This window comes from Taudactylus pleione, unplaced genomic scaffold (assembly GCF_031769625.1).
Source record: "Taudactylus pleione unplaced genomic scaffold, aTauple2 ptg000223l, whole genome shotgun sequence".
Lineage (NCBI taxonomy): Eukaryota > Metazoa > Chordata > Amphibia > Anura > Myobatrachidae > Taudactylus > Taudactylus pleione.
This window is the reverse complement of record NW_028284625.1, coordinates 4,052,172-4,067,506: the sequence shown is the minus strand read 5'-3', so window position 1 is coordinate 4,067,506 and position 15,335 is coordinate 4,052,172. Positions and strand designations below refer to the sequence as shown.

At 41.4% G+C, this 15,335-nt stretch overlaps 1 protein-coding gene across 4 annotated transcripts in view; it reads right to left on the bottom strand.

The window, feature by feature from the left end:
* CFH (complement factor H) overlaps positions 1-15,123 on the bottom strand; it is a 695,946-nt gene extending 680,823 nt beyond the window's left edge. For all 4 annotated transcript variants that reach the window (XM_088478854.1, XM_088478855.1, XM_088478856.1 and 1 more), the window contains exon 1: positions 15,010-15,123. In XM_088478854.1, coding sequence (XP_088334980.1) covers positions 15,010-15,064 — 55 coding nt within the window. In that variant the 5' untranslated portion in view covers positions 15,065-15,123. The remainder of the gene's footprint in view (positions 1-15,009) is intronic.
* Between the last annotated feature and the right edge of the window lie 212 nt (positions 15,124-15,335).

Here is a 15,335-nt window from a genome sequence, read left to right as displayed (position 1 = left end):
AGGACAGCCGCCCAAGCGGCTTCCGGTCCAGTTCCTGTCAAATAATATATACTAAGGTGTTTGCGCTTATTTATGTGAATTAATGTCAACTGAAAGTAATTTCTGAATTCTGTTATTGTTGGTTGAAGTCACATACCAATTGTATTGTAAACGTGTGACAGTTTGTTGGAATAAAAGCAAAATTGTTAATCTACAGAAGTCGGATTTACTCAAATGAACTCCCTTTTCTTACATTTACTGAAACATTCTTCACATCTGTAAGTAATAGTAGTTTATTACACATAGCTGTGGGTGATCACCCACAGCTATTGCGAGCGGCCAGGATGATGGTCGTGATGGTCAAGAACATCGCGACCATCGGGGCTTGTGACGAGCCCCTTATGGTAGGGTCTCGTGGCCGCAAGCCCCAGAGAGCTTCTGGCTCTAATAGAGCCGGAAGCTCTCCCACTGACATCACTGGTGATGTCAGTGGGGCCAACCACAAATGGCAGGTGTTCGCATGGGAATGCCTCCGTTTGTGATGCCACCTCCCCGCCACGCCTGCAAAAAGGGGCGAGCTGTCAATCTACATTGACAGCCGCCCCTTTTGTAGTGAGCCACGGAGCGAGAGAATTTCTCTCTCGCTTAGGGGCTTGCGCACGCGCAGTGCGGCCGGTGCGAATATGCAAAGCACACCATCGACCCGCTCGCGAGCACACAAGCACTTGCGAGCATATCTGAATCAGGCCCAGAGTTCAGCTTTTCATTGTTTGATAAGTTGCCAGCATGCTTTGCTGACATACAGTAGCTGGCTATGGCGGTGACTTTATTAGGGATAAAGAAATATCTGATTTCTCCTCTGACTGCCTTTTAATACATATGGGGAAGCAATAATAATCTATAGTCCCTGGTGATTTATAATGTATAAGGAAAATGCACATTTTTCATAATAGATCTGTTCAAACACGCAAATAAAAGTACATTATAGAAAATGAATGTTACTTTAAACAGCATTAATTCCTTACAAAATATGGAGGGTTTCAGATAGATCATTATAAAGGTAGAATGTGTTCATTTACCATTGCAGATTTACACATAATAACATTATACTGTTAACATAGACTTTATGCATATTTATAAAATAAATCTGCAATTTTATTTTTTAATGCTGTTTATTAAATGCACCAAGAGTATTACTAGGTTTAAACAGCGAACCAAACACAGCTGGTCAGCAAATAAACATTGAGAAAACAAAGTATCAGCAAATCAAAGAAGTACCCAAATGTAACTGAAGTACCCAAACTGTCACACCCATGGACCACAGTATCTCATGTGTGGGAAATTTTTGGAGGTCACTCTCTCTCACCAGCTGCTATGCCCTTAGTATGCCCTGATTCAGACCCGGTCGCAAGCACTGAGTGCTCGCAATCGGGTCTATGTTTGCCAACTGGGCATGCGCACTACGGAGCCGGCTCCGTTGTACGCATGCGCGAGACCCGGCTAGCGACAGGTACTCCGTCGCTCTGGGTCTCGCACCAAAGGGGGCGAGCTGTCAATGGTGAGTGACAGCTTGTCCCGTTTGGTAGGCGTGGCCAGGGTATGGCTTCACAAACGGAGGTTTTCCCAAGCGAACGCCTGCCGTTTGTGGATGGCCCCACTGACATCACAAGTGATGTCAGTGGGAGAGCTTCCAGCTCTGTTAGAGCCAGAAGCTCTCTGGGGCTCGCTGCCACGAGACCCTACCACAAGGGTCTAGTCGCAAGCCCGATTGTCGCGATGGTCCTGACCATCGCGACCATCATCCTGACCACTCGCAATAGCTGTGGGTGGTCACCCACAGCTATGCGAGCGGCCAGGAGGGCGCACAAAATTTTTTAAAAAAGCGCGTCCGTCTCTGAATCAGGCCCACAATGTGCAGCAATGCCACCTTTTTGTGTGTGCATTTAACAAGTGTGTATGAACTCCAGGTTTCCTCCTCCCAAATGTTGTAAGATACTGTATGAAATATTAAAAGTGCATATTTTATCATTATATAAGGGGAAGATGGGTGGTTTGGGGTTACGGTGGTAGAGAAAAGCTTAAAACTGAATTAAAGATACTGTAGCTGTAATTTTTACACATCTATGAAAGGGCCCTAAGTAGTCTGAATATTTGCAAAGTAAAAATATGCATATCCACAAGATGGCAGCAATGGACCACATATTTCAGTAGTGCTTAATACATTTTTGTTGGTCAGGTGTATTTGTATAAGTTACATGTGAAAAACTCAGACATTACATAGCCATACAAAATAGTGGTTGCTCAGAACAACCTAACATTTTTCACAGTTGCTTGTAAAGGGAGTGGTTTACTCCGGACTACAAAAAAAAAGGTTCCCTCCAGCACACTGCAAATACTTGAATACTACATGATGATAGAAATTCAGAGATCTGTGTTGCATATACAGTATTTGCAATAAATGGTTAAATACCAGGCCGCGTCAAGGTTTCTCTGTACTGGCATCCCTAATGCTACATGATAATGATAATAGCACCAACTCTGGGCAAATGCATGGTGCCTAACCAGGGGCATATTTATAATGGGTGCAGGGTGTGCGGGGCACACAGGCCCCTGGGTCTAGGGGGGCCCACATCGCACACCCTGCACCCATAAAACTTACCTTTCATGCGCAGTACAGGGAAAATGGCTGCCACGGCCATTTTCCTGGAGACCTGTGCATGCACTATAAACTCTGGGCACACTCTAGTGCCTAGAGTATGTAAGGGCGGGGCTGGCCTCGCTCGCTCAATGCATAGCCGGCTGCCAGAGGGAGAGGAGGGGGCCATGTCGGAGACTGCACACGGGCCTCCCCTCTCTAGAAACACCCCTGTGCTTAACAATATATTTGCAAATGTATGAATTTCTGTTATCATGTAGTATTTAAGTATTTTTGCTGTTTTTCAGTGTGCTAAAGGAAACATTTTAATTATTATATTTTTTTATTGTTTTCTAGTCCTGAGTAAACCCTCCCTTTTAGAAGCACCTGCGAGAAACTATTAAGGTGCCTACAGACTAGACGATGTTTTCACAATGCGATATCATGAGCAATTTCCATTGAACTCTCCCCGGCAGCTCCCTGCAGTCCAGGACTCAATGTGCAGCAAAAGCTGCATGATGTGTCATAAGATCTGTTATTAACAATATAAAGATTTGCAGATCTTTAGATTGTGTAGGATAGCAGACAGATGATTGCAAATACAGGGGTATCCGTGATGCATGCATCTGTCTGTACAAACATAAACACAGATGCACGGACGGGATCAGTGAGACCCGTCCATGCTGCTGTGTTTAAAACATGAAAACCTGTGTAAACAGTGTTGCCAGTCCTCCACATTTAGCGCAACCAGCACTGGCATCTGATCCAGTCCTAGTTCTGAAAATACAGGTGAAAAAATGAATAGGGTCCCCATGTATTATCTAGAACCAGCACCGGACTTTTACTAGCGAAGAACTAATGCCACAGCCCCGCTAGTCAGCCCAACCTGGTGAACCTGGGGAGCTGGGGACTCCTCCCATTAAAGGGGTCCCCCTCTTCAGATCCTGAACGCAACCATTCATTGGCTGAGAGATGGAAGGCACACCTCTCTCAGCCAATGAATGCTCAGTGGCGGGGTTTCCATAGTTAAATCCTGGGGCTGAGCTCTCATTTGGTAAGTTCCATCCCTATATGATGGGTCCGCGATATTTGGGTTTTTATTTTGCCAAGTCTGGGGATGCGTACTTTGGAATGAATTGAAGAAGACACGAACTTCGCATAGGAGATGGTGAGTATGGATAATTGTTTATACAGGTACCCTATGGATTCTACTGAACAAGGGAACGTGATGGGTTTCAGGGATACATAGGTGAGTATGTGAGATAGTGTGCGTACATGTGTGTGTACATGTGTGTGCATGTATGTTTAATAAACTTTTACTTTGTGTGGTGTGTGTCCTGTGTTTATTTTTATATTACTTTTGCTGCGGAACTACAAGTATCAGTGGGCCCATAATACCCAGCATGCTGGTATTTGTGGTTCTCCAAGTACTAGCATGCAGGAAAGGCTTGCTGGGACCTGTAGTTCTAAAGCAAAAGACAATATTCTATCATCTATTATTTTACATCACACTACACTATCAACCCAGTGCCACTGTTCCAATGGTGCCAGTGATAGCCCTGGGCTATCAGCCTAGGTCTGGGGTGCCATGGAGAGGGGGACTCCCTTATTGGGGGGGTCCCCAGCTCCACAGGGAACCCCAGCCTGGGCTGACTAGCAGTCAGGGTTAATGCTTCAGCTGGGGGACCCAGTGAAAGGGCTCCCCTGGCTGTGGCATTAGCCCCCCACTAGAAAAAGTCCAATTCTGGATCTGGATAATACTGGGGGACCCTATTCATATTTTTCCCCTGTATTTACAGAACCAGGACCAGATAAGAGCCCAGTGCTGGTTGCGCTATATATGGTGTCCCCTACCTTGTTTGTCCCCCATATTTTGGCAACCAGGGCTGGTTCTGACTAGCCCAGTGCTGGTTGTGCTTATGTATGGGGGACCCCTACATCATTTGTCCCCTGTATTTTGCACAACCAGCACTGGATCAATAAAGCCCGGGGCTGGTTGCTCTTTTGGGGAAGGAGCCACACTGGGTTTTTTTTTCACAGGTTATTCATTTTTAAGACATAGATGCATGGACGAAGATCCATGCATCTGTGTCTTCATGTTTGCACATGGATCTTCCTGATCCATGCCCGCAAGAATCATATGCAGATCTGAAAGACATATCATACAGGCATAAACACTGTACGATATGCCACCGAATCGTGTATAAGATTGACAGATCTTACCTGCAGCAGGCAAGATCTGAAGATGCGATGTACAACCTGCTGGTACTCTCATTGGCATCGTGATCGTGAGTGGACAGTCATGATTTGGACATAGTTTACACTATTTGTTGTTCCGATGCATCGAAATCGGGTGAATCATGTAAAATATCATCTAGTTTGTAGGCACCTTTAGGTTGATCTGAGCAACCACTATTTTGTATTTCTATTCTGAGAGGCATAGAAGTAACCAGCATTGGAAGGGTGTCATGGTTCCTGTTGTGTTATTTGGAGGTCTCTGGGGTACCTTTAGGTGAGTTGTCTCTCAGCTTATATATATTTATGTATGTGTTATTATCATGTGGCACAGCAGTATGCAAATATATGGCCCGAACTGGGTGCTTTTATCATGAAACATTATGTACACCGGTAGGATGCAGGCCTTGTGACCTTTCGAATATCCTCAGTGACATAATAGAGGGACCCATTTATCATCTCTTAATGTAAGTGAAAATACTCATTCATTACTCCAGTACTCCATACACAGAAATGTGTTGCTCATCTAGCTACCCAGATACTTTCTGTAGTCCCCATATGGGGACCTTCATTCAGCAAATTCAGAAAATTTAAGTTTTCAAAGTTTGACTGCTGGAACCTATATCATATTCAGATAGAGTTGGTTCCCAGAGCCCAGCTCCTTCTATTGGAAAGCTGGGGAAGTTTAGAAGAGGGATTCCATCAGATCCCTCTACTCATGTCACTTTCCAAGTGTATGCATGAACTTAGGTCATGCATGTTAACTAACCCTTCTGGGTCTGTAAAGTTATGCTGCTACTAATTTGAAGTGTAACTGCTAGTGTTAGGGATCATGGGTATTGCTCCAGTAATATGGTATCCCACACCCCAACAGCTACCAAAATATTGTAAGGTATATGGGGCATAGAAATGAATATAGCCCATAGTAACAATGTGATAGTACTATAGTGCTATTGTACAAACACCATTCTTGTTGGTGCAAGCCATGGCACCAGGAACTTGACCCTGCTACATACTCCTGACTGCTGATATTATGAGGTAGAAAATCACTCAGGAACATAACCATCCTATTCCTCTGTCGATGTAGACATCTGTTGAAGGGCACAGCAAGTTGACATTTTTACGTGGTTATTAAATTATGAGATTAAAATAGTACATTATTATCACCAGTAATATACTTAATGCAGTATTATCATGGCCGCTACTAAGTCACTGTTATGCTATTAATACTGTATGTCTCATTAAAAAGTCTTTCTTCTCACTCAGTTCACCTGACTTTTGGGAACATCTGTCCCAACTCCAGACCTTAACTTATATGCAAACCATGTACTACTCCTACTTATGATTTAAATAACCACCCATTGCACACCTGCAGTTCTACAAACCTTAACTACATCTCCACATTTACTTTTATTCTGTCCTATCTGCTAGTCTAGATCTGTCTGCAAAACTCCTCTGTCGTCCATCCCCTTTTTACTGCCATCTTGACCCCATCTGATTACACCTTCTCTACATTCTCCCTCACAATGCCTATCTGAAGCTAGCCTACAGTACAGCTTCAGCCTCTGCCTTTCCTAATATCACTTAAATATGCTCTTGTCTCACCTGTCCACAACAAACCTTCCCTTGACCCTGCCTCTATCTATCTACAACTACCTCTCAATTGCATTCATCACTAGTCTACCAGTGAGACCTGTTTATATTGTCTTCTCTTGCCTTGAGGGCGGTAGAGAACTGCTCTGGGCCATGGTACTTTCGGACAGCAAGACCTAATCTAAGGAGGCATAGCCAAGCATACTTAAAAAAACAAGTATTTGCAGTGTCGCTCTACAGGGGGACACTGTGTGCTCTTCAGCAGGGGCAAATTCGGGGGGGGGGGTATATGATCAGTGAAATAGTAAATAGCACCTGCTCCCCTCCCTCTCTGCACCCCTGCTTGCCTTCTCCCTTCTATTCCTGCTCAAACCTTTGCAAATATGTTTCTGTCACCTTAACACCATACAGATGTATATATTCTCCTCCTGCTTGACCATTTGGCTGCTTTTGACCCTATTGTACAGCTTCTCCTTCTATGCAACAAACACAGATTTGGCCTTTGGGCTCTATTATCTCCTTGATCACTTCCTGTAATTTATGTTACTTGAATGTTCTTAATATTTATTTTTTTATTATTTTACATTTCTATGCATTCATATACAGTATCTAAGCCAAAATAAATAATATTTACTATACTATAGATTGTAAGCTTGTGAGCATGGCCCTCTTACCCTCTATGTTAGTCTAGTTATTTTGTTCCAAATTGTAAAGCACTATAGAATTTGCTGGCAATATATAAGTAAATAATAATAATAATCATAATAATAATAATAATAATAATAATAATAATAATAATAATAATAATAATAACTTTAGTTTAGCATTATCAGCTGTGGTAATATGTCTCACTGTAAGCAATACTATATCAAAATGGCATACATTTCTTTATTAATGAAAGTGTTCTGTATCAACTATCATTTTTATAAAAAAACATGTAAAAAATATGTGGAGAAATTTAAACTGTAGACCAGTATGTGAATTGATCAAAATTAGCAACATATTATTCAGTACACCAAGCACAAACCATACAGCTCTGCTCATGGTTGGTGCTACCATTAGATAGCTTTAGAGGGAACCACATAGTTTCCTCAGCAAAAAAAATTATGTCTCTGAAAGAGACATCCTTATTTTACATGGCATTGGTGATGGCTGTGGGTCTTATCAGTCACAGCTGCCGCTATAGCCAACCCCACGTTGACACATAACATCACACTTGAATTTCCATGGCACCTGGGCTCTCACACCGTCACAGCGCTGAAGTTCACTGTGAAACCTACATGGATGCCCTTCCCCAACTGCTCTCCTCCTCTCTTTCTTGGGGACATGATTGAGGAGGCAGAGCCATCTGCAGGGTTGAGAATGAAAGTTTTGCATCATGTGATGGGTATGTACTTAAAACACTCCTGGGTGGATGCTAATGCAGACCCTGTGGTGAATTACTGTTAAAGCCTCAGCCGATGGGCTGTCTACTTAGAAGCCCATCAACTACGGCTCAAATCTGGAGCAATGTGCAACTAGTTGCACAATCTAGCAAACATCAACCACACAATCAAACATTACAGCAAACCTATTGTACATTGCTGCCAGTGCAAGTGGAACTGTATCTTCAACACAGTCCCTGATGCTGACATGTCCCCAACATGCATACAGACGAAAGCCATCCCCTGTCACTGCCACGGAACACCTATTGGAATTGTATAGATTTCCTTGCAATTCCAATCTGTGTCATCCTGCAGTAGCCATCGGGATGCTTGTGCAGTGCTTCTCTGATTCATGTGTAGATTTAAAACATTAGATACTTACACCCAATGTATTAAATGCATCCACCCCTGGATCAAGCCAAGATTATCCCAGGTACATTGCATATGATCCTTTTTATTGCATTAGCCATACCTCAGGGATAATACACTATTGCATCTCTCTCATTTTTAAATCCATATTTATTTTTGATATGGAGGGCTAAGATTTTGAACTCCCGGTCTGAATATATCTTATTGGATTTCATACAAAGTGGTTGTTTTAGCTTGAAGCAATGAAAGCCAGATTTACTACCTTATGCTAATGCAAGGGCTACTGCAGGTTTACATTTGACTTTATTCAGTAAATTGATCTACCCACTGTTTTTCCATCAAAAGCAGCAATAATCATCATTTGTATTGACTCTTACACTAGCCCCATACTAAGTACGAGAGATCCATCAGAAACAGGCTTTCCTTTTCCATACACATGACTCAGAGTAGCATGGAAATTTAACTACAAGTCCACACAACTCCCATGACACTCTGACAAGAAAGCATCAGAGAAATAAATCTGGCTCAGAATTAGGCTAGTTTTCTCTAGCTACATTAATTTAAGTGTATATTTCATTGATGGATTTATTAGGCACTATTCATTTTTAAAAAATATTATGGTGCACTTTCTACTTGAATAATGTCTGATACCGACACCTGCAGCTGACACCAAAGGGATTCCTGCAGAATACCCTCCCAAGAGAAAATATATAGAAAGAAGGTGTCTGCGCTGATGTCAGTATAAAAACACAGTACTTATTAATAATAACAATTATATTTAATATACATATAAAATGAACTGCAGTTCAATAAATAAACAAATAGATATATTCACACCATTGTGTAAGCCTATGATAAATTCCTAAAATCCTTGAGAAAAAAGATATTAATCTCAAGGTAGAAGTATCTATATGCGAACAAATGGACTGGGGTTCCAATATGACAAGGTCTCAAAAATAAAAAAGCACAAATATAGACACAAAATAATGATCACCAACAGTAACTGTAAGCGACCAGATGAATATTCCAATGTGACAAAGTCTATAGAATAAGCACAGATGCAGTCATGTATTGTATGATCACAAACAGTGACCCAGATGGTAAGCAATATCGCAGCAGATATGTCATATGGTGGAACGCTGATATTTGAGCCAACCGCTCCTGAACAAAGTCACAATGTGGTCACCAGTCCTGATGCTCGTATAGGGGAAACCAGGCTTCCCAAGGCTTACCTCACTGTGAGTGATCCAGACAAGCTGAAGGCAAAGGTAAGTGTAGTCACGCCACTCCAGCGGCTCCCGACTGATGACTGGAGTAGCAGTGAAAAAATCCAGATGCAGGCGGCTCAGCGCTGCGTGTGAGCTCCAAGTGAACGGCTTGAAATGATCGTGGGCTTCCACGTGTGTGGCAATCAATGAGTGTGTGACATGCAATCACATACACTGATGAACAGAGCCATGTAGACCTGCTGGTAACTTGTATGTAGATAAAAGCCACAATGGGTATATGAAATGCAGTTCACAGAATCCTTGATCCTTCACGCGTTTCTCCCCTATTGCCTTTTGAAAAAACCACAATGGGTATTTGAAATGCAGTTCACAGAATCCTTGATCCTTGACGCGTTTCTCCCCTATTGCCTTTTGAAAAAACCCCTGCAATAGGGGAGAAACGCATCAGGATCAAGGATTCTGTGAACTGCATTTCATATACCTATTGTGGGTTTTATCTACATACAAGTTACCAGCAGGTCTACATGGCTCTGTTCATCAGTGTATGTGATTGCATGTCACACACTCATTGATTGCCACACACGTGGAAGCCCACGATCATTTCAAGCCGTTCACCTGGAGCTCACACGCAGCGCTGAGCCGCCTGCATCTGGTTTTTTTCACTGCTACTCCAGTCATCAGTCGGGAGCCGCTGGAGCGGCGTGACTACACTTACCTTTGCCTTCAGCTTGTCTGGATAACTCACAGTGGGGTAAGCCTTGGGAAGCCTGGTTTCCCCTATACGAGCATCAGGACTGGTGACCACATTGTGACTTTGTTTAGGAGCGGTTGGCTCAAATATCAGCGTTCCACCATATGACATATCTGCTGCGATATTGCTTACCATCTGGGTCACTGTTTGTGATCATACAATACATGACTGCATCTGTGCTCATTCTATAGACTTTGTCACATTGGAATATTCATCTGGTCGCTTACAGTTACTGTTGGTGATCATTATTTTGTGTCTATATTTGTGCTTTTTTATTTTTGAGACCTTGTCATATTGGAACCCCAGTCCATTTGTTCGCATATAGATACTTCTACCTTGAGATTAATATCTTTTTTCTCAAGGATTTTAGGAATTTATCATAGGCTTACACAATGGTGTGAATATATCTATTTGTTTATTTATTGAACTGCAGTTCATTTTATATGTATATTAAATATAATTGTTATTATTAATAAGTACTGTGTTTTTATACTGACATCAGCGCAGACACCTTCTTTCTATATACTATTCATTTTTAAATAGCTTATACTGTACAAAGCTCCCACGATGGATTGCTCCATCAATGGTTAAATTACAAGCCCAGGGGGTATATTTACAAAAATTTGATTTTGTATTTGATTATAGATTCAAATTAACTAACCTGAAGTCGAATCAAATTAAATTTAGATTCCACTGTCAAAATCCCACATTTCCTACAATTCGATTTTGAATTCTATTTCAAAATAGAATTCAAGGTTGTTTTATTTTGATTAGTGATTTCAAGTTCAGTTTTGGGTGTTCATTTCAAAATCTTCTATAAGATCCAATATACAATCAATCACAAAATCCCCAAAGTAATAAACCTGCTTCATGATTTTAACAGGCTTCATATGTGTTATGTATATGAAAGCATACAGAAATAAAAAATAAATGACATGGCATCTTCCCCCAAAAGCACAACCAGCACTGGGCTGCATGAGCCGGTGATGGTTGAGAAAATACAAGGAAAAAAAGATGTAGGGGTCCCCCATATTTTCAACAACCTGCACCAGACTCTTGAGCTGGTCCTGTTTGTGAAAATATTTGTAAAAAATATGTAGGGGAGGCCCGTATTTTCATCTACCAGCACCGGGCTTATACTAGCAGGGGTGTAATGCCACAGCCAGGGAACATGCTTGATGGGATCCCCCAGTGAAAGCATTAATCACCCCACACTAGTGAGGCCAGGCACAGGGCTACCTGGGGAAGTGGGGACACCCCCAATAAAAGAGTCCCCCTCTACAGGTAACCCCAGTTTGGAGCTGAAGCCTGGGGCTATCCCCTGAACCCTTGGGTGGCAGGTGCAGGGTTTATTGGTGTAAAAAATAGAATTAAACTAATATTTTCTTTTACATGGGGAAAATAGATCCCAGCAAGCCTCCCCCGCATGTTGGTACTGACCGCTGATTGGTGGTGAGTGGCCTGGCTATCAATTGACAGCCAGTCCACTGATTGGCTGACAAACAGGCAAATCAGCGACTTGGCTGTTGATTGATAGCCAGTCCAGTCAGAGCCAATCAAAGACCAGTTACTAAAGTAGCTGGCAGTCTTACAAGTGCAGGAAACCTTGTGGGTCCTTTCACTTGTAGAGAAAAGCTGTATGTGTATATTACAAATACATCTCTTCAGTGTCCAATTTTGATCGGGAGAGAGCAGTTTGTTTTTTTCAATGCCCAGGGATCTTACTGGTCTAACCTGTGCCAAATGTCAGCGGGATTCTACTGGACAAGAGGACCGAACATCAGGGCAAAGGTGAGTTGGACAAGAATACCAAACACCAGGGTAAAAGTGAGTATAGTGTAAATGTGAGTATATATAATAAAATGTTACTTTCAATGGTGCGTAAGTACTGTCTTTATTTGAATTAATTACATTTTCTTTACAGGCGGAATATAGGTACCAGCGGTCCTTTAATGTCCTTGTGGTTCTACAAGTACCGGCATGCAGATGAGACTTGTTGGGACCTATTGTAATAAACAATGTTAGTTTAATTCTATTTTGAACACCTATCAACCTCACACTGACCCTCCAGGGTTATGGGGATAGTCCCGGCCTTACGCCTCAGCCAGTGGGGACCTGTAGAGGAAGGAACCCTTTATTGGAGGGGTCTCCACTTCCTCAGGAATCCCCAACCTTGACTGACTAGTCTGGGGTGATTAATACTTTAGCCAGGGGACCCCATCAAGTATGTCCCCTGGCTGTGGCATTACACCCCTACCAGAGCTGTAACTAGACTTTTTGGAAAGAAGGAGCATTGGCACCCCCCCTTTTTCAAATAGGAACATAAGATAGTGCACCCAACAAAGGGCCACGGCCTCATGGGGATGGGCCAGGGAACAGACAGGGGTGGCCAGGAGATGCTGGGGATAAGAGAAGAGGAAGCTACAAGTGAGAATGATAATAAACAGGAAAATTGACAGACCCAAACAGTGCCCCCTGCCATGTGGAGCCCTGTGCCATGGCACGGGTCACACTACCCAAGTTATGGCCCTGACCCCTGCTATTAAGAGCCCAGTGCTTGTTGTTGAAAATACGTGGGACCCATATGTATTTTTTTGTACAGTATTTTCACAACCAGGACTGGCTCAGGAGCTTGATGCTAGTTGTTGAAAATATGGGGGACACCTACATCTTTTTTTCCCTGTATTTTCACAGGCCGGAATGGCTCACACAGCCCATTGCCGGTTATGCTTTTGTGGGGGTCCCCACATCATTCTTTTTCTTTTTTTTTTACATTTTCATAAACGTATCACACAAGTTAAGCTAATCACCATCATGAAGCAGGTCTATTATTTTGGGTATGTTGTGTTCAATTTTCTGTTCGATTTTCAATTTGAATATTAGTAAATCAGCGGATCCTATGTTTGTCTATGTAAAAGTACCGATGTTTTGGTGATATTCGATTTTGAAGGGGATTCAGTTTTTATATTTGATTTCACATTCGATTTTGACTGTAGTACGTTCTGATGATCAAATTCAAATGCAAAATCACCAAAATCTAAAATTTACCGTAGTTGAACTTTTGTAAATATACCTTCATTTATAATACTTCCAAAGGTTCCAACATCGAAACAGTACCTATAATTCTGCTGGAAGTCAGTCTCTTTGTGCCAAGTGTCTTGGCATCTATAGGTGTGTCAAACTTTGTCTAGGGTGCATAGAAACCCAGCACTGGCCCTGGTCCTGCTGTTGTATCTCTATTGTAACATAAAAAGTGCAACTAATATCATTAGCAAAGATTTAAACAAAAATGCTCTAAATTTTGTCCATCTAAGTAAACAATTATTCCAGCAGTTATGTTGCAAGACAAAATGGTGCCTCATCGCAATGTTTCTATTTAAATAATTGTTAATAGAAGATGCAATATAGCATTTAAGTTTTTTGTTTTAAATAACAAAATTCACAACTCACTACAGTACACATTTCCTTTCAAAGTTATTAAATCAAATACATATTTGTTCTTATTGACATATTTCCTTTGAATTTTATACTGAATCACCCACATCCTCATAATGTCCTCTACATATTGTTACAGAAACAATTTATTGTAAGGAATACATCGAATTAATTTTTAAATCATGTTCGGGAATTTGTCATCACCACTAATGTGATAAATAATTCCTCATCTTAACCAACCTTATAGTTAAAAATTCCTGCCTTTCAGATCTATCTACTAAGCAATGCCTACTACTTAGATTTCATTTTCTTAAATAGTATTATAAATCTGTTGTGCTCTTCGCTAAGTTTCAAACAATAAATATTTATATAAATGAAATAAAAAAAACAATAACCTGTTAATCTGTGACATTTCTTTACATAATTAAACAGTATACTATTTGCATTTGTTACACTGTATAATAATGGGTTTGTCTGGATAATTTCTGTTTCATACGTGCATATTTGAGACAAGATTGTTTGTTTGGACTTTGCCAGATTCCGCATACCCCCCCCCCCCCACACACACACATTAATTGGGAGCAAATTCATAATTTTGCCTCGATTGACTCATGTTGGTTTAATATCCAACTCGCCATGAGCTGCGACAGTGGATATTTAACTACCAGAGCAATTCAATCTTGCTCTGGTGTTGGGACAGCTGCTCCAAAAACCAGATGTCTTTGGGAGTGCTGCTATTACACTGCTTTTGGCGCTATTAAGTAGTGGCAAAACATTACACATTGCCAGGTTTGACCCTGCTTTGTTACTGCACATGCGATAATGAGTTCCCGAATATGCACTGTCAGAAGGGGCACAGGGTCAGAGAGGATGGAGGATTACTTTTGCAACCCAGACCTGCTTCCCATAAGAAGGACTTGGTCTCTGGGGACTGAAGATGACATCTGTTCCTGCAATCAAACTACAGTTTTCAGAGCTCAATGAATGTAGGTCCCCATACTATTGTATGGAGATGTGAGGCACAACGAAACTGTGCTGTGCAATATCAGTAATATCTTCTGCATTTCAGCAATGCTGAATGGGTCTGTTACTACAACAGAAACTACTCTGTGTGCATGTAAAACGGACCCATTTAGCTTGATGAACATGCCTCTGAGTGTCTAGACAATCTTTCTTATCTGTATTTATAATATTAATAGCATGAAACAGCTATCTTCATGTATCCACCTGAAATACAGTTACTAAATAGTCACTGATGCAAAACAATTTGTTACAAAATAGAAAAACTTTTTCACTTTAAAGATGTATCAGTAAAACAAAAATAAGTGACTAAATACAAAACATTTCTAAATGTCTTACCTGCAGTGTAGTATAAAGCAGCTGTAAGCAGAAAGAAGTATTCCAGTAAATACATTTTATAAAATCACTACTGGTGCATTTGATCCTGTATGCTGGTTGCTTCTTCTGCCTCAGTTAATGCCAAAGTGTTTGAGAACACAGACTGGAATTGCTTTTAATCTCTGAATTAACTCCCCTTACTGGAATTATTTCGAAATCTAAGTTAAGGAATGCAAAAATGGGAGGTGTTTTGTTTCCTCTGAAGCCCTGCTGCTTAAACAAATAGATCCAAATCCACTGGTGATAGCATCTCACTTGTTTGGCAACAATGTAAACAGGGGGTTGCT